Consider the following 24,442-nt stretch of genomic DNA (forward strand, 5'->3'; position numbering starts at 1 on the left):
CTCCCTGCCCTCCTTTTCCAACTCTAGTTACAAGGACGTCCTATGTCTCCTGAGTCAGTCACCTGTTACCGCCAGTCTCCAAAGAGTGGGCAGTGCTGGAGTAACCCTGGGGGGCTCCACCTGCCTCAGCCCACACTTCTGCCCCCCGGAAATGGCAAGGTCTGAGGACTCAAAACCCTCTACAAGCTGAGTTTATGATATTGAGGCATATGGAAGCTTTTCACATTGTTCTTAGTCTTAGTAAGTGTTATGGTTTATTGAGTGCTTACTATGTGCCAGGCAGAATTAGGACTTTACACATTGTCATCTTGTTTTAACACCCTGTGAGGCAGGTGGGGAGGCAGGTAAACAGGCAGAGGGGCGGCTAGGTCGGCAGCAGGCCAACCTCAACTGCACAGACACGCACACGGAGGCTCAGGGTGAAAGGGGACTGACCCAGGAGCTCAGAGCTGCTGAACAGCAGAGCTGCGATCGGGACCCAGGCCTGTCTCACCCTAAATGTACTTCCACTCTGAAAATGAACAGGAAACCTTTTAAGCATCCCTGTTAGTCATGGCCCTGACCTGCCTTGGTCCCGTCCACATTTTTCTTCATTAAGGAAGAGCCTGTGAAACGCAGAGCCGCCCTCCATGACGCTGAGAAGGCTGGACCGCGGCGCCATCAGCCCACAGGGCCTCCCGGTGCCCAGAGTCAAACAGGGCTCCCGTCCCGAGAAGCTGCACAATTAACCCCACTTCACCCCCGCTCCGCCTTTGAGTTTCCCAGCACTACTCAGCCCCTCCCCTGAGTAAAGATGACAAGCAGCAGAGGCTTCTTGAAAAAGCCCACTTTCGTGAGCGATGCCGCTCCCGGAAGTTCATCAGCATGTTTTAATTTTCTTAAAACTCATTTCAGATTTTAAAAACCTGAAAACTATCTCATAACTTAGAAAGTATTGGGGGGGCTGTGGGGGACTTCCATCCCCTGAACATTTCCCGAGTGCCTGCTCCTTACCAGCCCTGGTGACAGGCACTGGGAAGTGCAGGCAGCAAGACAGAGCCCTGCTCTGGGGGCACCCACGGTCCAGGCCACACCAGACAAGTAACAAAGGGAGGTAAGGGAAATGGTGAGGGCAGAAGAATGGGGGGGGGGGGTGACAATCGCCCTGGGGACTAGTGTGGGCCCCCTGACAAGGGGACCCTCAAGAAGAATTCTCAAGGACTAGTGGGAGGCAAAGCAGGATGTGGACACTCATCCAAAGGCAGAGGCAGGAAATACACAGCTCAGGGAACAGTGAGGGCTCCAGTACCGCTGGAGTGAAGGGCAGAAGAGGAGTGCAGAGTGGTGGATTTTCTTAACTTTTTATTATGGAAAATTTGAGGCATATACAAATGAAGACAAATGAATATAATGAGCCCCTCTCCAGCCCACCCCCCTGACCCCAGCCCTGAGAACCAGGGAGCCACGGCCAGTCTTGTTCCATCCGTGTCCCTGCCCACTTCCTCCTCATCTGTGTAGTTTTGAAATGAACCCCAGACATCATGGCCATTCACCTGTAGCCATCCCAGTGTGTAGAGAGACGGCATTTCCCTGGGAGAAATCAGTGCTGTGGACACAGAGCGGGGGCCTGAGCAAGACCACTAGCCCATTATCAGCTTTCCTATTACACTCACTGGCCCCACGTCATCTCAGCAGTTCTGTAAAGACACAAGTCACTCCACGACCGAGAGACAGGTTTGAGTGCTGTCACTCACTGCCTGTGTGACTTTGGACAAGTCACTTACCTTCTCCGAGTTTCCACGACCTTATGGAAAACAGATGATAGTATCACTTAGCTCACAGAACAGCCGTGAGGGTAATATGAGATAATACACAGAGAGGTGCTTTCTAAATCTATAAAAAAGCATCATTAAAATCTGAGTGATTACTATTACAGTATTTTTATCCTACGCTTGTTACCAAAAATTAGACAATTCTTGCTAGAAAATGAATATATCTGATTTAAATAAGGCAATCACCATCCAAGCACTTTAAGCTTCCAGGGCAAAGTGGGAGGGATTTGCTGCCTCAGAAACTACCAGCATTTATTCAAAATATGTGTGTGCACGTACGTGTGTGATGTCCACACGGAGACCCTTACCTGTCTGAGTCCTGCAGAGATTTTACCAGGTGTGTATAGATGTCTCGCTCTTTCTTCAAGACCTGAATCAGCTCTTCATAGCCTAATTGTTGCTTTTCCTGGAAAGGACAATGGGCATCTGACATTAAGAGAAGAATTTTTAAATAGCACATCCTTACGTTATGCAAACCTACATGGATAGTTCTGATTTACAAATCCAAACGAAGGTGGTCCCCTGTGCCAGGCTCCGATCAGGCCACAGTCAGAGAGCACCACCTGCAGGGGGAGTAGAGGATGACTGTCCATCGTCAGCTCAGCAGAAAGCTGTGCACCGTGCTCCCAACACTAAACAGGCCGCTATAAAACAATGACAACTGGTGGGAGGAGGGATAAGTCAGGTGTTCGGGATTAGCAGATACACACCACTATACATAAAAGAGATAAAGAACAAAGACCTACTGTGTAGCATAGGGAACTACATCCAATATCTTATAATAACCCACAGCAGGAAAGAATCTGAACAAGTATATATATGTGTACACATACACATACATATAAATTGAAATCACTTTGCTGTACATCTGAAACTAACACAACGTTGTAAATCAACTATACTTCAATTTAAAAAAATTCTCCCAAAAAAGCCCCATCACCATCATTAACTGATTTGAAACTGCCACCCATCAGGACTGCTGGTCATGGTTTTCGCGACACTACAAAGAATGCCCTCCCACACTTGTTCTTGCTCCAAAGAAAGGAAACCTATAAACCAAAACCTGACAAGTATTAGGGACAAGGGACTTACATTAAAACAGAAGGGGTTAAGTGAGTCACGCTCTAAAGGCACCCTGAACAGAGTGACGCTAAAGAGATCTTAGGTGGATCTCTGCCACTCACTAGCTGTGTGACCTCCACTAACCAGCTTAACACCCTCTGTGAGGTTCGGGCTCCTCATTTACAGGGTGTGGGTGTAGCTTTGTGAATGAGCAATCACAGATGTGAAGGATTTTTCATGGTTCAAATTTTGGCTCTGTCACTTCCCAGTTTGGGGACCTCGGGAAGGTACTTACTAGAGCCTTCGTATTTCTACCTGTAAAATGGTGAATAGCCACCACCTCATTTTGTTACAGAACAGATGAATTGCGTATTGTAAGGAACCAAGGATCCCGGGGGGAATGGCTAATTCCAGTATTAGGGAATGGAAAATCAAAAACCATCCAGGTCTACAGCATTTTGTCATGCCAGAAAATAAGGAAGTGCTTAAATAAAGGAACACGGTCAAGAGGATACGGGAGCCGGTTTGAAAAGGCCAAATCTGGGACAATTTGAGCATCAAAATAAATAATGATAGTAACAGATTATAACCTACTGAGTACCACAGAAATTCCTGAGTCCACACGGACAGATGGGAAGAAGAGTGGGCCTTTCTTTACAGCAGAACAACTAATAAATGTAGAATGAATAATGGAATTAGAAGAATCACCATTTGCTAACCACCATGGTAATAAATAATTCAACCAAAAACATAAAAGGATGCTAAAACCAATGGGTGAAAGTTTGAAGATCAGAGTATTTACATAGACTCAAAATACCTTCCCCCAAATACTTATTAATTACAAAGGAAAAGGAGGAACTGTATAGTCGAGACACCAGGCAGACACCACCTTCATAAAGCTATCCAAGTCAGCATGGCCGGTAATGGGACAGATCTAAGCCGAGTGCCATCAGACAGGACATGATGAGAACACGACCTGGACCCTGGGATGCTTCTGCCAAAGATGCCTCGCCTGAATCCAGTCACCAAGAAGCACCAGACAGACTCACCTGAAGGATGCTTGACAATATGACTGGCCTGGACGCTTCAGGAGCATCAGGGCCATGAAAGTCCAGGAAAGACTAAAGACTATTAAGCGCAACATGCGTCCTGAACTGATCCTTCTGCTACGGAGGGCGTCATGGGACAACTGGTGAGATGCGAATGAGTCTGAGGATTCGGTGGCAGTGATGGGTCCCTGCTGCCTCCCTGGAGGTGATGGCTGTGCTGTGTTATACAGGGGAGTGTCTCTGCTTGCAGGAGACACACACTCAAGTACACAGCTTCACGTGGGCAGCTTACTCTCAGGTGGCTCAGGACAAGTAAAATCCTTTATTCTTGGAACTTGCCCGTAAGTTTCTTTTCATGAAGAAAATGGTAAAATAAATAAGTGAACATGTGCAGAACACCTGGCATGGTGCCTGGCACCGACTAGATGCTCCCTGATGCTGGAAATACACTCAGTTAGTGCAGAGACTGGGGCTGCAAGCGGCCCTTGGGTTTCACAAGGACTCAGGCTTTCTCAGATAACCACCTAGGACAGGGGTCCTTACCCTGATGAAAATTCAAATATGAACGGGGTGGGTGGGAGTTTCATCTCTATTTCCACTAAGCTCCATCTGAAATTCAGCATCCCCTTCAATGGTGAGTTGAAGGACCACTGCTACTGCTACAAACCACAGGACTGTTTTCCTGTGACTCTGTCATCAAAAGAAATACTGTTACTTTGTATATGTTGCAAATACCTCAAAACATTTAATCTTATCACTACTTCAAAACTATAGCAGACGCTATGGTCACCACTAGATCTTGTTATTTTTAACGCATTAATAAAGCACCATTTCTACAGCCTAATTCTTTATATTTTGATAGCCAAATTTCAAAACAACTGGTTTCCTTTGTAAGCCTGTGCTCGTACTTTATGCATTTAAATACTTTTCTGGGTAAGAGGTCCTTGGTTCCAGTAGTCGATCAGAGGGATGCAGAGGGCGAAAAAGGTTCCAAGTCCCCGCCCTAGGAGACCGCTGCTGAGCTGAGCTCCTTGCCCTGAGCAAAACGAGGCAAAGGCACCCCTGCCAATTAAGGGATTTAAATGCTAAACCACCAGTTTGGTCGTGAGGAGTTAGTCACCCACACTGTGAGAAATGTCAGGCCCTTTTGTAAATCACGCCACATGTCACTGGCACAAGGTGCTCCCACCTGCCTTCCGTGCACAGTAAGCATCAGCTCCCACCTGTACACACCATGCGTGCAGACAGAGGGTCCCAGAGCAGCGCCTGGTGGGGAATCCAATCGGGTATCAAGACAGCCACTGTGCTAAGTGCTCTCCAGCATTTTCTCATTTAATCCTCGAACCCCAATGAGCTCCGGCATTACCACTCTCCCCGTCTTGGTGATGAGGGAACTGGGACGCGGAGGACCAATGGATGCCCAAGGTCAGGACAGTGAGGCAGGGTGTGGATCCAGGCAGCCAGGTTCCAGGACCTGCACTCTTCAGGCCACCCATGAACACGCCACGGTGGACACAAAGCACTGGGCGCTTGACCAAGGTAACAGGGCCACTGTCAGCCACGTAAAAGCCAGCCAACAGTGACAATGAAAATAAGAAAACCTACTGCTTCTTGAGCATCTACCATGAGAGGCAGTCATGGTTAACAGTGTGTGACCTTATTGGCTGTGTGACCTTGTACAGGTCAACCTCTCTGTGCTTCAGTATCCTCAGCTATAAACAGAGGTAATAATTCTACACGTCTCATAGGGTTGTTAGAGATTAACTAAGCTAATCTATACAAAATCCTCAGAATGATGCTTGGTGTGGCGGAAACACATGGTAAGTGTCGGCCCTAACTCCATTCCTCTGCACCAGTGCTCCGCCAGGTGCTTACACAGATCACCCCTAATCCCAACAGACACCCAGAAGTGTACTGAGCTTCCCACTTTCCACGAGAATAAAGCGATTCTCTGAGAAAACTGAGTTGAGTCCACTAAGCTAATAACTGGCAGTCAGAATTTGTGCCTAGGTACGTAACTTCAAAGCCAACCAAGAAGGACTAGGAAAAAAGATGAATAAATACGGACCCCTGGTGGATGGGGCAGACTCCCAGTGAGGGCGCAAGCACCCAGCAAAAGAAATCCCGACCCTGAGGACCCCGTGTCTTACTAGATCGCCAAGGGCCTGGCCTGAAGCCCTAAAGGACTGTCCGCTGTGGTCGGTGTGGGGCCTGGGTGCCCAGCTCAGCTCCCCTCCTCTCCTTTCGGGCAGCTATTCCAACCGTCACCAGGTTTTTCAGGTCACTGCTCACCTCGGCCCCCTCCCTCCACCTGCCAGCCTGCCACACCTCCGCTTGCTCTCCTGCCCTCCCATCTCCGTGGGCCTGGGAAAGCCTCCGCCCGAGCTCCCGGGGGAAACGCCTCCGTCCTCCTTGGAGACCATGCTCCATCGGTCACCCCTCGCCAGGACACTCCAGGGAACCTCACCAAGACTCTCAGCAGGCAGCCTGCCCTCCTCCGGCCCCTCAGCACCCTGCTCTACCTTCACCCAGAGCTCAGGCACCAACCACCTGTTTCCAGGCTGGGGGAACCCCTCCAGGCAGCAGCATCCCGAGCCAGGCACCGTGCTTGGCACAGATCAAATGCTGCCACAAATCCTGGCTGAAACGATGACTGAAAAGGTAAGAAGGGAACCCAGGGACCGACGTGAATCTTAAGAGCAGAGATTCCCGTGGATATTTTGCATAATGGAATTCAGAGTGAGTCAGCGTCTTCTAGAAGCAAACTGCTCACCCATGTTAAACAAATGAACTCTTCGGAACAATCTGGGTCCCATTTCATCAGTCACCTATTCCCCTGCATTGAATCATGCCCCGTTAGAATGAAGTCACTAGGCTCCCTCAGCAGAGCTGACAAATCAGTGGATACCCTCGGCGCAGGGGCAGAGGGCCAGGCTGCCCAGTGGGGGGTGGCGAGAAGCACCAGCTCAGCCAGAGCAAGCCACCCCCACCCTCCACCCCCACTCCGCCCCTCCCAACAAGACGGAGCCCTAGAGTCGACGACTTCTGCTCTCCATGGGGCTGACACGGTTTCACTGCCCCCGCAAGATGCGGCTCCTCAACTCCCCCTTGGCATCTGTGAGAACCTCTAGTGTGTTCCAGCAATCACGCCCTTTTACTGTCATTGTTTTGCTCAAACTACTCAACGCTGGATTCTACAGCTTGGAATCAAAAGAACTAATACCCTTACACTATTTCCCATCCTCTCAGGAGGCCAGCATGTAATTCCCCATTTTACAGATTAGGAAGGTGAGTTTCAGAGAGACTAGGTGAGGAGGGGAGGGTATATAGCTCAGTGGTAGAGCGCATGCTTAGCATGCATGAGGTCCTGGGTTCAATCCCCAGTACTTCCATTAAAATAAATAAATAAACTTAACTACCTCCCCAACAACCCCCCCCCACCAAAAAAAACTGCATCAGAGAGACTAGGTGACTTTCCTAAGGTCACAAAGCCAATAAGGAGCAGAACCAACATTCTGACCCCAAAGTCCAGACATTTTCTACCCTACCAGAGTTTCCTCAATGACTTGAAGGAAGCACATGTAATGGGTACACCAAAGCCTGAAGAGGCAGCAGATACATAAGAGAAAGCTTAATGACTCACTTCTTGGTAATCAGGGCAATTTAGTGGCCTGGTGGATAGACGGTCTATCTCAGTAGCTATGTCACAGCTCTGTAACAAAGACATTTATTTCAATACTCGGGAAATTCAGCAGCAATGTCCCAACCATGTCAATAGCCAAGCTATAAATCTCTGGCTGCAGCAAGTTAAATATGGTCAGTGTGTTTTACTCTCTGTTCTTCAATTCCCTGATCATCCAGCATTAATTCTCAGGATCACACATGATTAGAAGGAAAACAGACTGCCCCGAGTCAATGGAGACATCATCACAGCCTCGAGTTCTTTGTAGAAATGGGCAGAGGATAAACCCTAAGTCAACACAAAGCAGCCAAGGGCACAGCAGAAGAAATCCAGGTTTTCTACAAAGAAAAGAACTACAATCTGAAAAGTCTACCTGTATGCTGCAACAGTTGGGGTTTCTAAAACTGACACCTAGAAGTTTTCAATTCCTAAATGATCATTTATAATCTTTTAGCCACCATTTGCAGTTACTTGCGTAGAACACAATTAAAACCTTTGCTCAAATATGTAGGCATTCTGCACAGTCGTTTAAACATCGCCAGGATCTGAAATATAACTGTAATGCCCATGGAATGACTTTATACTTATGGTTCCATGAAGTACAGAAATCGGCCAGCAAAGTGGTACAGATGATCAAACTAGCAAGGGGGAATTTTAAAGCCCTCAGCCTGTTCAACGAATTTAGCAACGTTTTGTTCAACATTTAAACACTTTTTACATGCCTAAAACATGATTCAAAATAGTGAAGTTTAACTAAATGTATTCAAATTAGTGACGATCTGTCCATCTAAAAAAAAACCTATGGGCTGCTATCTTGTTTCAAAACAGACTGTGCCGGATTACGGGTTAATATGCATCTTAATATGCAGCTAAATTTGATCAAAATTAAGTAACTACGAGCAAGTTAGAATCACAAAATATTAGCCCTCTGAGATAACAGTTATCAACTTGCTCGAGGTCACTTAAGTGAAGGACAGACCCAAGAGAGGGATCCAGGCCTCCACACTTTTAATGGCCCAGCCCAAGGGCCAAGTCCATGATGATGTTCTTAGTCAAGAGAAACAGCAAAACGCACATCCACAAATGGTGAGAGTTAAGGAGGAGCTCCCACTGCTCAGCCAGTGGTGCCCTCCAGGACCAGGGATGAACCTGAGCAGATACACAGTGCAATGCCTGGTACTGGTGCCGAAATACTGAAATATCTCTTCGTCAGTTGTAAAATAACCCTTGATCCCCCCACCCCAACCACCGCAGCCCCTCTCCAAGACCCAGGAAGCACAGGGCTGGCGGCTGACACACGGGCGGGCCTCCAGGACCCCCCTCCCGCCCCACCGCCCGCATCTGCTCTGATGTCCGTGCCCGGGCTGTGCTGCTTGTTGGTTATTTTGAGAACCACCCTTCGCAAAAACCGTAGGTCAGGATCAGAGTCATTCATCAGGGAACTAATTTGCCTAAGAATTCCCTGTGTTCTGAATGTATGAACTTAATTAAGCCAGGCTAAAAAACCAAAATGAAATAAAACTTGGCCTACAGTGAACTCCTTTCCTTTCCCATGTCTGGTGGCCTGGCTGCATGATATGCAAGCTAAAGGTCAGAACAATCCGTATGCAGGTCCGCAGACCAATGTAACATTCCTTCACTCAGGAAACACCCACTGAGCCGGGCACTGGGCGGCCGCTGGGGTTCAGATACGAACACCGGCTCCCTACCCTCGAGGCGCCTGCCCACGTGCGCAGGGGCTCGAGAGAAGGGCAGCAGTAAGGGCGCCTGAGAACATCGACACAGGGACCCAGGGCTACAGCGGATGGGCGTGCAGAGTGCCGAGCACCAGGGAGGACAAGGGGACAGTGCTCTCGGCAGGTCACAGAGAAGGTGACACCTGAGTGACACCTCAGGAGTGTTCAGCAGTCACCAGGCAAACATGGGAGAAAAAGGCAAAGGCACAGAGAGGTACAAACACAGCGTTTCCGGAAACCTGCGGTAAGTGAGCTGTTGTTGAGATGCCGGGGAATGGCGGATGGGAGAACAGGGAGCGCACTAGGCGCCAGGTCAGGAAGGGCCTGCGGTACCATTTCCGTGTGCATCTGAACTGGAAAAGGTTCTTACCTCCCGATCACACCGTTCTTGAGAGGTAAGCCCTCGGGGAGCCAACATGAGGCTCCTGTTTTAACGAGCTGAGATTTCTCCGTTTCCTGTGTGGCGCGAATACTTACACTCAGCTGAAGGATACTAACGCGGATGGTGGAAAGGCTGAGAACCCCTCCTCTACCTGTTCTAAAAGCTCAGTTATCAGCAAGAAGGCATTAGAGGACCTTCAGATCAAAGAAGTTATCAGATATGTGTCAGGAAAGAATACGAGCTTGCATGTGAACGTCCGGCCTCAGCCCCGCTCACCTCAGAGAAGATGGTTTTGCTGCCTGGTGACTGAGGGGGGCACTTCTCGGTGATGAGGCCTTCACTCCCCAACTCGAGATCCTCCGCCGTCGTTAGGTAGTGGTTCTGCGGTATTACTTCCAAGCCTTTTTCAGTGAATTTCTAAGGAAACAAAACAAATCATAAGGAAGTTTTCATCAAGGAAAAAATATTAAGAGAGGGTCCTAAACTCTTCAAGGGGAGATGTACTTTTTTTCACAATACCCGTATGGCCTCCAAATAATTTCCATTATCCCCAAATATCAGGCAGTTACAAACTGTAATGCAACCCATTTGTGCATTACTACAACTAGGAAGCCAGCACGCCACGTGGCCACGGCAAGGATGGTGGCTGGCACTGCATCCCCTCCCTCTGGCCACCACTGATGCGGCCTCCCGGCAGGTACGGAAGACAAAGTCCAGGCTTCAGCCCCGGGACCCAGGTTCCGATCCTGGGTTCCCGTTGGCCAGGATGTGATTTCTGGGTCTGTTTCTCATCCTACGGGGTTACCACAGGGAGGACAGGGACTGCACGTCACAGCCCAACAAAGCCTAGGTTCTCCTGAAACATTATAAATTTGACAGCCCTTGATCCATCCACATCCATGAGGCGATCCGACTTCCAGGAAGAAAAGGGCAGGCCCGCGACTGCTGGCGTGGGTCCTGGTCACAGGTGAGAGGCTCTTCCTGCATGATGAGCCCCAAGGCAGCTCCCCGCCGACCCCCTCACAAGAGCTGCCATCCAACAACACAACGGGACTAGAAACCATTTTCTGGTCTTTTGGCCAAATTCAAGTGTCAAACCTATCCCTAACTATTTAAAACCTGGTAACTCCTGAACTGGGTTTCTATTCACACTGTCGGAAATAAAGGATGAGAACCACAACTTATTCCTAAGCACCCATCTGAATCAATTTATCATGTCATCCTCTATGAAGTAGGCGAACATGAATGAGAAAGAAGCAGAAGCAATTTTTTGTAAAAACCCATTGAACTGTAACAGGAAGAGCTGGGAATCAAAGAACCAAAACTGAGATTCTAGAATTACCGTAATACAGTTGTGCTTGGGTTACACTGCTCATTTTTATTTCTTAAAAGTCCAGTTATAAACGTTGTTAAACAAAAGCACTGTAAGGCTTAAAAGGAAAACAGCCACCCCTCACCTCTCCACTTCCCACCTCGGAGTCCCACTCCCCAAAAAAACCAACTTTTGATGCTACTTCCTCCTTCTCTTCTTCACTTCCGTGTTTCTAAATTACGTTCCTACTCGCATGTTTCTTGATTTCCTAAAATTAGATTTTATCTTTTGGCTCCTATCATAGACGTTTAAGGATTTCTCTTACCATCTGGACCTCAGTATCCTTCCTAATAGTCACATCACAATTTTAGCTAAATTCACATTCTGCATTCATGTGATTATGGCCACACAAATACCGTTCACAGCCCAGCCATGGAGTGTTCCGGGATGATTTCTGTTCACGTTTGCTTCTTTGTTTTTCTTGGTGTTAGCAACAACTACTTAGTTCAGAAAACTAAATTATGTACTTTGTGTTAACTTATCTCCCAACTCTCTAAAAGAACTTATGAATCCTCCTAGACGGAGTCAAGACACAATAGGTAAATGATGGGTTCTTCCGTCTCTTGAAGAAATCCCAGTGAAGTACCCCTTGCATAGCTGGAATCCAGGCTTCTACCTCAGTGGCTCAGCTGTCAGCCTGAGACCTCCCTTCACCGCGTCCCAGGTGAATTCCCTACTCTCTGGATCCCCTGTCTCTCCCATTTTTGGTTACATCCTCATTTGTCTGGAATCGTCCTTTAGGAGTTTCCCGCCAAGAGTACATGGAGGCAGATGATTTTAGGCACCGAATGTCTGAAAGCACCTTTACTCTGCCCTCACTCTTGCTGCCAGCTTGGCTGACTACACAATGCTGGACTAGGAATCACTTTTCCTCCAAATTCTGAAAGCACTGCTCTCTTGGCTTCTGGCTTCCAGTGTTGCTGCTGAGAATCCTAACATCACTTCGAGTCTGGGGCCTTTGTACATGACCCACTATTTTCTTCTTTCTGGAAGCCTTTAAGATCCTCTGTTGTTTGTGGTGGGGAGTTGCTTCTTGGGCTTTTTTTGGGGTTTTGTTTTTTTTTTTTTTTTTTTTTTTGGTTTTTACAACTTACATTTTATTTGTTTTTTATTTTTATAAAATCTATTTTTATATTTAGTGGCTAGTATCACTAAGATCCCCTCTTAACCCATGTTCTCAAATTTCCCAACAATGTGTCTCAGGATAGAGGTCTTCTTTCATTTCCTGTGTGAGAAACAGAGGAGGCCCTGTCAATGCCGAGATACCTGTCCTTACACTCTGAAAAGCTTTCTCCTCGGACTTTGAACTTTTCCTTCCCTCTGCTTTGCCTTTTCAATCTTTCTGAACTTCTGTTAGTCACACATTGGAGCTCTTGAATCAAGCCTCTAATTTTGTCTTTTCTCTTTCATTTTCTCATCTTTTTGTTTGTTTCTTTGTTTAACTCTATTTTCTGGAAGATACAGTTGACTTTCTCTTCCAACTTTTCTAATTTTTTAATTAAGCTTTTTATATCTGTGATCAAACTTTCCATTTCCAATAGGTCATTCTTCTTTTCCAAATATTATCAGATCCCAATCTTATTTCTTATATAAAGACATTATAATGTTGAGTTTTTGAAAAGTTGTCTAGTTTTCTTCTCATCCTCCCCGGTTTCTGTTTCCTCTGTGAGGCTTGGTTCTGTCTGTCTGTCTTTCCTCTTAGATGCTTTTCTCCTATTTGAGGAACTCAGGCCACCCACCTCTCTTTAAGGGTGGAAGTGCCCAGAAGCTCTGTGAGTCTGGAAAGGGCACATCAGTGGTGACCTCGCTGTGAGATGATGAGGTGGGAGACTCAGCAGCTTTGTTGGAGGACCCCTGACTGTCAGCATCTCTCAGTCCTCTCTCCCCACAGAAGACCCTCAATGCTGGGACGCACACTCCAACTCCTTCTCATCAACAGAGCCGCGCCTGTTTTCAGCTGCACCTAGTGACCCCCAGGCTAGAGCTTCTCGGGTTTAAGGTCCCCACAGAGTCAATCTCCCATCTCCTGCTGGTGAGGAGAACAAGGCCACCTAACTGCCCAATGTTCCAGCCACACCTCCTGCCTGCCTCCCGGTACCCCTACTGCCTGCTGAGCCTCTCTGGTTCTGAAGGATTAATCAGCTTGCTTCTTGTTCGCTTTTCATCCCGAAGGTGCGGAACAGAGGGGAGAAAGCTGAATCTTGTGTAGCTACCACTTACCCGCCCACCGACCATCCAAATGGCACCTGCTGTTCGCCATTCTCCTTCTCCTGGTCCATGAGTTTATACCACTTACCCCTTCACGGCCATGTTAATGAGGCCTCAGAGGAAGCAGAGTTAAACACCCATGTTCACTCCATCACGGTTACCTGTAGCTGTGAATCAAAAATTCACTGCACCATCAAATGTGCAGGGTATTCCAAGATAATAAGGACTAGTTAAAGTACAGAGGACTGAGGGGGTAAGGCCCAAAGAGGGAGCAGCCAGTACTGCAGCAGCAGGAGGCCGCAGCCAGAGCAAAGCAGGGTGGGGCCCGGACTAGTCACGTGACCCAGGATAAGTCCCTCCCCTTCTCGGGGCGTCCGTTCCTCCAAACCTAACTCCCTGGTGGCTGAGGTTCAAATGACATAATGAAAGCTCTGAAGTGCTCTGATATATAGCAGCGAAGACTACAACCTATTTCGCCAGCCTTATTTTTATATAAACATTCCTGCAAAAGTGTTTAAAACAAAAGAACCCTATGCCGAAGTCCAAAGACTTAAACACAAAAGAGAAAAAAATGATGGCACCTGAAGCAACAAGTCCTTCTGATGAGCACTCTCGGTCAGACTTCTGATCACTTGCTCTTGACTGTGCAATTTTTTATTACTTTCACTCAAAAGACTCTTGTAACGATTCTCCACTGCTTTCTCTCTTTCATTCACTTCGTTGCGTAATTTCTCAACTTCATTTCTAAGGTCCTACCAGGACAGAAAGAAAAAGAAGAAATGGACTTTACTTAACAAAAATTTCAAGGTAACAATCTTTCACCTGTTTATCTTACCGCTTTAAGAGAGCTAGCTAAATAGATACACGTAACAAATGTGAACTTGCTTCTCATGAAAACCACCTTCAAGAATAATTTGAAACTTGGGAAAAGTTTTAGGCACAGATATTTATCACAAAATTATTTATGATACTGAAAAACCAGAAAGAAACTAAGTATCAAATAGGAAATTATAAAAAGAGTATGGTATTAAAAAAAATCACAATTATGAGTAAAAACAAAGCAGGATACTATGTAATATGAAGCTGATTGTCTTCTAAGTGTTTATACAAAATATTGTTAAGGCTGTGAGGTAACACATCAAAATAATAACAGTATCCCTTAAGTCAAAAGATCACGGGTGATTTTCAATTGATTTTTATTTTTTTATTTTTCTGAGTTTCTAAAATCTCTAAGTCAGTCTGCATTATTTTCCTAATCAGAAAAAAAAACTGTCTTAAGTAACAATATTTACAGTAACATGGGAAATGCTCATGTTATAATGTTAAGAAAAAAAAAACAGACAACAAACAGTATACAGCGTGGTTTTTAACTACCTCAAAATATGTACTATTTGTAATACGGAAGCACTATTCCCAACAGCAAAAGGCTGGAAACAACCCAGATGCCCGCCAACAGAGGAGTACACTGTGGGACATTCTCACAGCGGCGCGCTATAAGCTGTAAAGGAGAAGGACTGACGCCTCTATAAACACGGCACCCTCGAGGCATCAGAACACGTTCAGAATATGTTGCTCGTGTCGGGGTGTGGGGTGGAGGGTGGCGTGCGCTCCAAGAGAAAAAAAAGTATGTCTAGCAAACTGCCATTTATTTCACCATAAAATAAATTAGATGGTTGCCCATAATGAAAAGGGGAGAACAAGAAAGAGGACAGAGAAGCCTCATTTTACAGACGTGATGGTGAAACCACTTAAATGGTTAGACAACTATTTCAGTAATCAAATAACTAAACCTGAAAGCAGAACAAAGAAATGGGAAAAGAAGTTAACTGCATATCAAGCTGATTGGTTAACCAGAGAGGACTGATTTCATTAACGTAAAAGCGAGGAACTTGAAGACCCCTGGTGGGATATTTCTCTAAGGACAAAGGGACCGCTGCAAAGATCTTAAACTGTTTTCAGTAATCGCGTTGCAGGAAATAATATCTGTATTGTTATTCTGAAACTACATGTGTATAAATAATACATATATTTTACTAATAAGTAATTTTTACTATCATAAGAACCAAGCCTCAGAGAAAACAAATACAAATATAAAATAAAAGTTACAGCCTGTAATGCTAAATCTGAATTGGAAATATCAGTATGAACTTACATTTTCCATTATTTCTTTCTTTTCATTGAAAAAGCCTAGAATCAGTATCCTTCCTCGCATGCAGGCTGTAGTCTCTAAATACCCTTTCTCACCTAAAAAAAAAAAAAAACCCATACCAAAAATCCCCACCAAAAAACACACAAAATACAGAGTTCTTTAAAACAGCGTAGTCCCCAGAACAGCATGATCAGCATTACCTAGGAATTGAAAATACAAATTGCTGGACCCCACCCGAGACCTATTAAATCAGAAGCTCTGGAGGGAGGGAGGGCCCATCAACCTATGTTTTTAAGAGCCGCGCAGGGGATTCTGAAGCACACTGAAGTTTGCCTTATAGAAAGGGATGACCCCAGCCCCGGGGCGGGAACGTACTGTAAGAGCCCAGACAACTGATCAGGTCAGAAAGGAAGGAAGGAAGCTATCAGAGACTCCACGTTCACGTCCAAAGAACTCAAGAACCAACCTGAATGAGCTCTTTCACTGTCCAAACATAGGACAGTTAGAGCACCAAGGACAATAACGGTAAATTAAAATACATCAAAAATGTTAAAAATCTATGAGTTCATAATGATTTTTTAAAAATCCTTTAGTCACGGTGATAGGCAGAATAATGCCCCCCCCTAGACGCTCACATCCTAATCCCCAGCAGCTGTGACGATGCTGAACTGCATGGCCAAGGGTAATGAAGGCTGCAGATGGAATTGAGGTTGCTAATCAGCTGACCTTAAAATAGAGAGATTATCCAGTTGGGCCCAATGTAATCACAGAGATTCTTAAAAGTTGAAGAGGCAAGCATGGAAAAGACCCCACCAGCCACTGCTGGCTTTGATGATGAATGCGGGTCACGGGTCTAGAAATGCAGACAGCTTCTAGAAGCTTGGAAAAAGCAAGGAAATGCATTTTCCCCTAAAGCCTTCAGAAGGAATACAGCCCTGCCACAGTAAGACCCATTTCAGACTCTGACTTCCAGAACTACAAGTGTGTGTTGTTAAGCAGCCGAGTTTGCGGTGATCTGTTAGAGCAGCGATAAGAAACCTACACAGTCATCTTTGGAAGGTTCTAGGGGATTCTTATCTTGTCTTTTTTGTATGAACTACCCCTCAGGGTAACTAAATAGATGATGAAAAATAGGTTTTTCTTCATAGAAATACACAGCTATAAAAGAAGGAATAATGAAATTAAATTATCACTAATTAAACAATCATCAATGGCTAGTAACATCACAAAAACAGGGACCATCATATACTGTATACCTCCTGTTGCAAGTACAAATGACCACCTATCATGGAATCTTGCCAAAAAAACCTGAATTTGATCATACACCTTGATTAACTACCAATTTACTAGAAATAAAGTCAGCAGAGAAACAACTTGAATGACGTTACAAAAAATATAATAAGCACAATTCAAAAGGTGGAAAACTACAAAACACAAATGACCCATCTTATTCAATAAATAAATTACAAAGAAAAAAAAAAAGGAGGGGAAAACCTGTAGATTAAAAAATAGTAAAGAAAGTTAGGGAACGTTAGTGCTCCCTAATCACAGATTCATACTGATTCTACAGAGTTCATTCCAGCCTTCCCTAACTTTCTTAACACACACACTCACACACTCACATACTCACTCACTCACTTATACACAGAGTTGACACAGAAATAAATATAAATGTGTATATGCATGTGTCAGTATGCAAACATATATCTTCAAGCCCTGTCTACTGCCACAGCCTAGAAGGACTGACACCCCAATGGTAACGAGGACACCTGTCATTCAGATCTTGGTTTCTAAATAGCATCTCCAATGAAAGAAACCAGGGATCCTAAGAGAAATGGTTGATTCCAGGACTGGGTTAGGGAAAACACAAGATACATCGAGGATATCTTGTGACCCTAACAAGTAAGGAAGTGCTCAAGAAATGTTGAAAAGACACAGGAATCAATTTGAAGGAGCTCCCAATGGCCAAATCTGGGACAATATGAACAAAGAAATAAATCATGATAGTGACGGCTTAACAACCTGCAGAATAAACAAATATCCATGAGTCTGTACTGATATAAACAAATAATAATAACTTCAGGGAAAGGACCAGTCCTTCCCCACAGTAGAATTACAACTAATAAGTGTAGAAGGAACGATGGAAAAAGAAAATCACCACAAAGCAAACACCACAGCACTAGCTGTTGTGGGTAAGAACTATCAATAAGATTTTTGAAAGTATGATGAGAAACAAGATATTTACATAGCCTCAAAGTACTTCCCCCCAAAATTCTTTAAATCTCAAATTGAAACATAGTAACTTTACTGTGGAGAAACCCAGGAGAACCCCCTTTAACCAAATGACCAACAGAAATCTCAGCAGAAATAACACAGATTGAGATTATGCACCCCCGGATATGACATATCCCGTCTTTGCTATTCTTGCCAAAAATGTATAACCTCAATCTAATCATGAGAGAAACATCAGACAAGCCCAAATTGCGGGGCAGTAACAAAATAACTGACCAGTACTCTTCAAAGGAGTTAAGATCACAGAGGACAAAGACTGAGCAACTGTCCCAGACTAGACAAGACTAAGGAGACACGACAGTTAAAGGCAACGTGGATGCTGGACCAGAAAAGGGGCATTAATGGGAGAACTGGCAAAATTCAAATACAGTCTACAGGTTGCAGTATTGTAACAGTGTTAGTTTCCGGGCTCTGATGAGTGTTCTAGTTCGGTAAAACGTTAACACTGGGGAAGCGGGACAAAGGATGTGTAAGAACTGTCACTATTTCAAATCTTTCCTCTAGGTCTAAAATTATTTCAAAATAACACATTTTTAAAAAGAGATATCAATCAATGCAATGTCTGCGTCATGATTTGAACCAACTGTCTAAAACAATTTTTAAATGAGACAGGGAAATCTAAACATTAATTGGCTATTCAGTAATATTAATAATTAATCTTTTTGAAGTGAAAATGATTTTTTTTTAATGCTGAAAAACTGATTAAATAACATGCCTGGGAACTGCTTAAAATATCTGAATGTTAAGAGAGGGAAGTGGGAAGAGCATAGGGATAAAACAAGGTTGGCTATGAGTTTATGATTGCTGAAGCTGGGTGACAAGTACCAGAGGGTCCATGTACTATTCCCTCTACTTTTCTCTGTATTTGAATTTTTCTTTAATAAGGAGTGTTTTTTTTTTAAAGACATTGATTAAAAACCTGAAAGAAATACCACAATGCATGATTATGGATGATTTTCTAAGTTTTTTCCCTCAATTTTTAAAATATACTAAAAGTACAGACTACCTTCATAATAGGGGATAAAGTAAACATTTTTAACATAACATTTTGTAAAAAGAAAGACACCACTTTAAAAATTAAATGTTAATTTTTCTCTTGGGCAAAGAGATGATGATGAGATTGTCCTAAACCTTTAATCCAGAATAACCAGACCTAGAACCTATCATGAATGGTAAGTGTCCATAAATAGACATTGAATGCCACAGGGAGGAAAGATTTTATTACACAAATAATACTACAACAACATTAGCAGAATTCTAATGTTAAATAGAGTAAGAACATTCTCCTGCAATGTGGTCACGCCAACAAATTAAAATGTTTTCCTACCACAAACGTTCCTTTCAGTCCTCATCCACCTGCAGCCATAATTTTTATACAATCTTAACTTTGCTTTGGATTTTTTTCCCATTTTACTTTACTCCATTACACCACAACCTACAAAGAGCATACAACAATGAAATAATGATGACACAGTAAGAACAATTAAAAATTTAAAAGTTTAAGAGTATAGAGTCAAGAAAATAGTCATTAATTTAAAAAAGTGCAATGAAGAGAAAGGTCAGCGGAGATGCTGTCCCTGAGCTGACAGCTTGGCTCTCCTCCTCGGAGCCCAGGGCAAAGGCAAGGTGTGGTCACCGCGTGATGCTCAGTGAAAGATACCACGGAATCTCCCTGTTTATCCACTTCAATGAGGATATCATCACCCTCCTGCTTCCACTGTCTTCAACCGTTTACTCTTCCAGCTAATACAGCAGAGAACAGCTCCGTGCATAAAACAGAAGGTTTTTTTTTTTTTTCTAACTTTGGTTTGTTTTCTTAGGCTAAATCTCCATGAGTGGAATTACCAGGCCAAAAGGTAATAAGAATAAGCATGTTTTGAAGATTCTTTCTACAAACTGACAAACTTTCTTCCAAAAAGACAGCGGCTGAAACACCACCAACAAAGCCTAAGCCTTTTGTTTCACAGCCTCACCAGCACTGGTGTTTTCTTAAGTATTTGCTAATATAATTGGCCTGAAATGGTTCTTCGCAAGAGTTTAAATGTTTGTTTCTTTGATGGCTACCACACTTTGATAGATTTGACTCTTGTTTGAATTTCTCCTTGTGTAAATTGTCTTAGCTCCTAATGAAAATGTTTTCAAGGATGGTTCTAAGGAAAAGCCGATCTCTCAAGAATCACCCAGTGTGCACACACACACGCACTCTCACTCACAGTCCCCCGACATCAGAAAGGCCACCAGGACAGTCCATCTGTCTCACTAACGCTACCAGAGAACAGGTAGACTATGGATGTGTTATGATTTTTTTGCCTTCCTGACTGCTTTGCGAGCTGTACTAATCGGAATGAGTGTGTGGACCAGCTCAGAGGAGCAGCTGTGGCTGGTGAGCAGCAGGGTAAGGAGGACTGGGACTGCCCACACCTGGGGCCACCCACACCTGGGCTCTATTGTTCTACACGTTACTGTTCGCAGCACGTTCACATCAACCCCCGTGATCTTCACAACCTCCAGTGGCCTGCGAGGCTTTTCTCCATGGACCCCCACCAGCCCGCTGACCTGGCAGAGCAGAAAACCACCCAGCTGAGCCCTGCCCAAAGCCCTGCCCCACAAAATCATGAGATATAATAAAATGATAATAAGACACCAAGTTTAGGGGTAATTGTTATGTAGCAAGAGATAACCAAAACAGAACTCGGGAAATATCTGTTGGATGACTGAATAAATGAATGAGGTCAGTGGGCCTGCTCCCATTTTATGAACAAGGAAGCAGGTCCAGACAGGTAATTCACCCAGGATCACAGGCACTCAGGCACAGCACCTGTCTGAGCCCAGGTCTCTGATTCGAAGTCTCTCAGCTCACTTCCACACAATGACAAGGGTATGGATTTCGTCAGGACCAGCCACTAATGCAGTGATTCCAAGCCACTCAATGGTCATCTGACACTTGTGTGTAAAAACCTCCCCCTGAAAATTGCTGGAAAAGGGACCATGAATTCTTGTGTTAAGCCATTTAGGTGCATCTTTAAATTCACAATGTATTTACCTGCCATCCTAGGAAGATCCTGCTTTCTAATTCTAAACTACCTGTGCAATATGCTAAGTAAAACGTGTACACTGTCCGTGTGCACGGCGAAGACAGGCCCACTTACATCAGCTCCCAGACTCAGTTCCATCCTTCATACAAACACCTATCAGACCCATATTTTGACGTCTGGTTCGTGTGTGTGTGTGTGTGTGTGTGTGTGTGTGTTCATCAATCATTTACTCCATTCTCTAGTCTACTGTTTCTAAAATTTTAATTCAGCTCCCTAGGTTAAGAACTTCTTACATGTTTTAAGTGAGAAAAGCTACAGCATAGTAGCTTTTCTCTCATGACCCCAACCTAACAGAGTTGACAATATGAAAATGACCTACCTGTTCCAGAATCCCACAAAGGACACATAGTTCTGTCACTCCTCCAGACTGGGGAATTCTTACTACTCCAGACGGGCCATTGAATAGCCCCTGGGAGCACATGCAAATCTGTGCGTGGGTACATTTTTGGGGGTAGGGCACCCTCAACATAAATCAGAGGCTCAGGGAAAGTCAGGACACCAAAGAGTACAAACTATTTCTCTTATTATAACCATCAGTAATAGAACCAGTATTAACCAAGGCCAAGGCATTTTCACATAAAACCCCTCTAACTGCCTACGCAGTGAGTATAGCCCTGTGTTTACAGAAAGGAAACCAGGGCTTGTGGAGGTTGGGAGATTTCCACAAAGCTTTACAACAAGTTCTAGTCCTGAAGTCCAAAGCCAAGTCAGTTTGACCCCAAATTCTGTGCTCTTCCCACTCAACCGTGCCATTGCTAAAACCAAAGAAAGTATAAAACCACTCTGGGACACTGTCAGTAACTCCAATACCCAGAGCTAATTTGATAGTTTCTCCAGGGCTCAGATGGATGGAATATCCAGTCTGAGACTGAGGTTCCTCTGCTAATGGAGGCAGGACCAAGGATCTTGGCCCCCCCATGAAGAGCAGGCAGAGAAGGCCTGAAGTAAAAGGACCGCTGCAGGGAGGGGAACTGTGTGCCGAGGTGGCCTTGAGGAGGAGCAGCTGCCATGGCAACACAGACAGCCGACGGGCTCGCGAGCCCGGCACCAGAGGAGTTATAATAAATGTTTAGGGGAGGCATGGAGACGGCATGCCTCGCCTAAGAAAAACAATCAGAACTGAAAATTGATAAACTTGGATGGTTTCCCCAAACCTCCTTCAATATTCCTGGGCTGTGAAGACAGGCAGACCTAGCCTTAAATCCTAGCTCGAATGCTAACTAGCTGTGTGGCCACAGATAGATAACTTAAATCTTTGTGAGTCTTTCCTTTCCAGTAAATGGAGATATTAATATAGATTCCTGGCATCTGTGGAGGGTTCCATGAGAGATGGGTACCCAACACAGAATTACGTGCACAGGGAGTGACACTGTGTCACTCCACCTGTCCCCACACACACCCTCCAGGCTGACCTCTCCTCCCAGGCGTCCTCGTGTGGGCACAGCACCCCCACCCAAGGTTCAGCTGTTCCCCCTCCCCCTGGCACATCATCCAACAGGAAACCCAGGCCTGGGGGTTCAGCGCATCCTCCACACAGAGCACATGAGAGGAGAGGAATGAGGATTTGGTGCTTTTACGATGCCACAAGTGCCCAAATCCTGCCCCGCCCACTGCTCCCACCCCCGCCACCCAGAGTTCTCAAAGGCGCTGAACTGGGAAACAAAAAACAAGTCTGGACAACCTCATAACCAAAGCAGAGCTTTCCAGTAAAACTGAGGGCTGGTTTTTTTTGAGGGAGGTGGGTGGTGGGGAGCGGGAAGGGAGGGGTGGTGCGGCTTAAAGAAGTCGTCCAAGAGCTCCTCCCCAAGTAGAGGCACAAGTGGAAAAAGAAGATGGCTGAGTAAATGAGGATGTCGGCCTGTCCAGCAAGGGCCAGGCCCGGCTAGGTCTGCAATAGGAAAGCAAAAGAATCTGGAACCTGGATTCTTAACTGAAGGTACAGAAACCCACCCTTGAGCAAGGATGGCCCGGTAAACATCCTGGGCTCTGATCAGCCAAACTAGTCCCTCCTCCGCCCTGGAGGAGGCATTAGCAAGGAGGAAGGGTGGAAGCTGGGAGTAGAGAGAGCTCTTCCTCCCGGCGCTCAGCCCCTCCTCTCCCTCCATCCTACTGCACGCCTTCTTCCCAGCGTGGCTCTCATCTGGTCAACTGCAACCGCTGTCTAACAGTTCTCCCTGACTCGAGGTTCACCCACTGAACCACAAGCATACCTTTGCCCATTACATCTATTACATCTCTGCCCAGAACCCTTCAGTGACTCCAAGTTAACTGCAGAATGAAGCTACCCTAACAAGCGGTCACTCCTGGCTCCCTCAGGTGGCTCCAGCTTACCTTTCAGCCTATCTCACCCAACTGCTTCAGCAACACGCTCTCCAGGCCCCCTCCCTGTCTCCACCCAGTCCCCTCCATCCAGAAACAAACGACCAAAATCCCCTCCAATTCTGTCTGGAGACAGTATGCTTATCGCGCAAGGCCCAATCCAACTGCCACCCCTTCCACAAAGCCCTCCAGGATTACTCTGGTCCTCAGCAATCATCCTCCCAAAATACTACCCAGCACCTTTCTACAGACCTCCAAAGCATTTCCAAGAGTGCCGGGTTCTCTGCACCCATCACCTCATCCAACTCTCACAGCAGCCCTCCGAAGCAGACGTTCTGATTGCGCGCAGTTTACCAATCGGGAAACCGAAGTTCAAAGAGCTCGAGCAACTTAACCGAAGTAAAAACTGGTGGAATCAGGATTTAAAGCTAGGTCTATTTGTGCTCTTTTTACTAAACTAGTGTTTTTTCAAACCGAGCTTGCGAAGCCCTCGGATTAGCAATGCCCAAACCTGGCGGGCTAGCGCTATCATCTGACTGCGTGTTCAAGGGCCTCACTCCAGAAATTGACTCGTCGGCTGGGGAAATGCATGGAAATTCATACTTGATTTTTATGCAAGAATCTGCGCTGCTCCCTTAGGTACATCTGTTTATTTGCTTCTGAACAAAGAGACAAAGGAAAAAAGTTTGAGGACCCCTATTCTACACCATACCACATGGCACTTTGCTTTAAAGTGAGAGCCTCACTTTTCACCCAAAATGACCTCAATTTCCACCCAAATGAGCCATATTCCTTTAAGATTCCCGGGCACACTCTGGGCCAACAATGAGCAAAGCGTTGCCTTTGCACACCAGGGCTTTGTCTTAGAGCAGACTGCCTGATAAAAAATAAAATTTTAGTGGCTTATTCGAAAAATAAAATACCCCTATAATCTTAGAATCACATGAGAAATGACAAGCCAGGCCCTCACACTTCCTTCTCCAGGCAGCTAGTTGGTTTTATCTCCAGCCAGATGGAGAATGAGAAGGTTCCATCAAATTTCCATCGTATCAGGTTTCACTGTGAGAAAGCTTGTCAAAGTGCTCAGTGGTTACCTTTAAATATACAAAGGAAACGTCTCCAAAATCTTAATGAGGTACAGGAACTCAGTGATGGAAGAATTTCCAGAATTAGTATGAGACACTGGTGTTGCAGCCACATTCTGTGGCGCCTCGTTGCCGCTGGGGGCGGAGGCAGAAAGGGGATGTGGCAGGGGTGGGGGCGCCCAGCCTCCCACCCCACCTCA

At 45.4% G+C, this 24,442-nt stretch overlaps 1 protein-coding gene across 7 annotated transcripts in view; it reads right to left on the reverse strand.

Annotated features, from left to right (window-relative positions):
- The window catches only part of CDK5RAP2 (CDK5 regulatory subunit associated protein 2), a 167,414-nt gene that overhangs the window by 78,894 nt on the left and 64,078 nt on the right, over window positions 1–24,442 (reverse strand). For all 7 annotated transcript variants that reach the window (XM_032478313.1, XM_032478314.1, XM_032478309.1 and 4 more), the window contains exons 13-15: window positions 13,884–14,054; window positions 9,999–10,139; window positions 2,120–2,217 (exon numbers count right to left, since the gene is read on the reverse strand). In XM_032478313.1, coding sequence (XP_032334204.1) covers window positions 2,120–2,217; window positions 9,999–10,139; window positions 13,884–14,054 — 410 coding nt within the window. The remainder of the gene's footprint in view (window positions 1–2,119; window positions 2,218–9,998; window positions 10,140–13,883; window positions 14,055–24,442) is intronic.

Source organism: Camelus ferus, chromosome 4 (genome assembly GCF_009834535.1).
Source record: "Camelus ferus isolate YT-003-E chromosome 4, BCGSAC_Cfer_1.0, whole genome shotgun sequence".
Classification (NCBI taxonomy): domain Eukaryota; kingdom Metazoa; phylum Chordata; class Mammalia; order Artiodactyla; family Camelidae; genus Camelus; species Camelus ferus.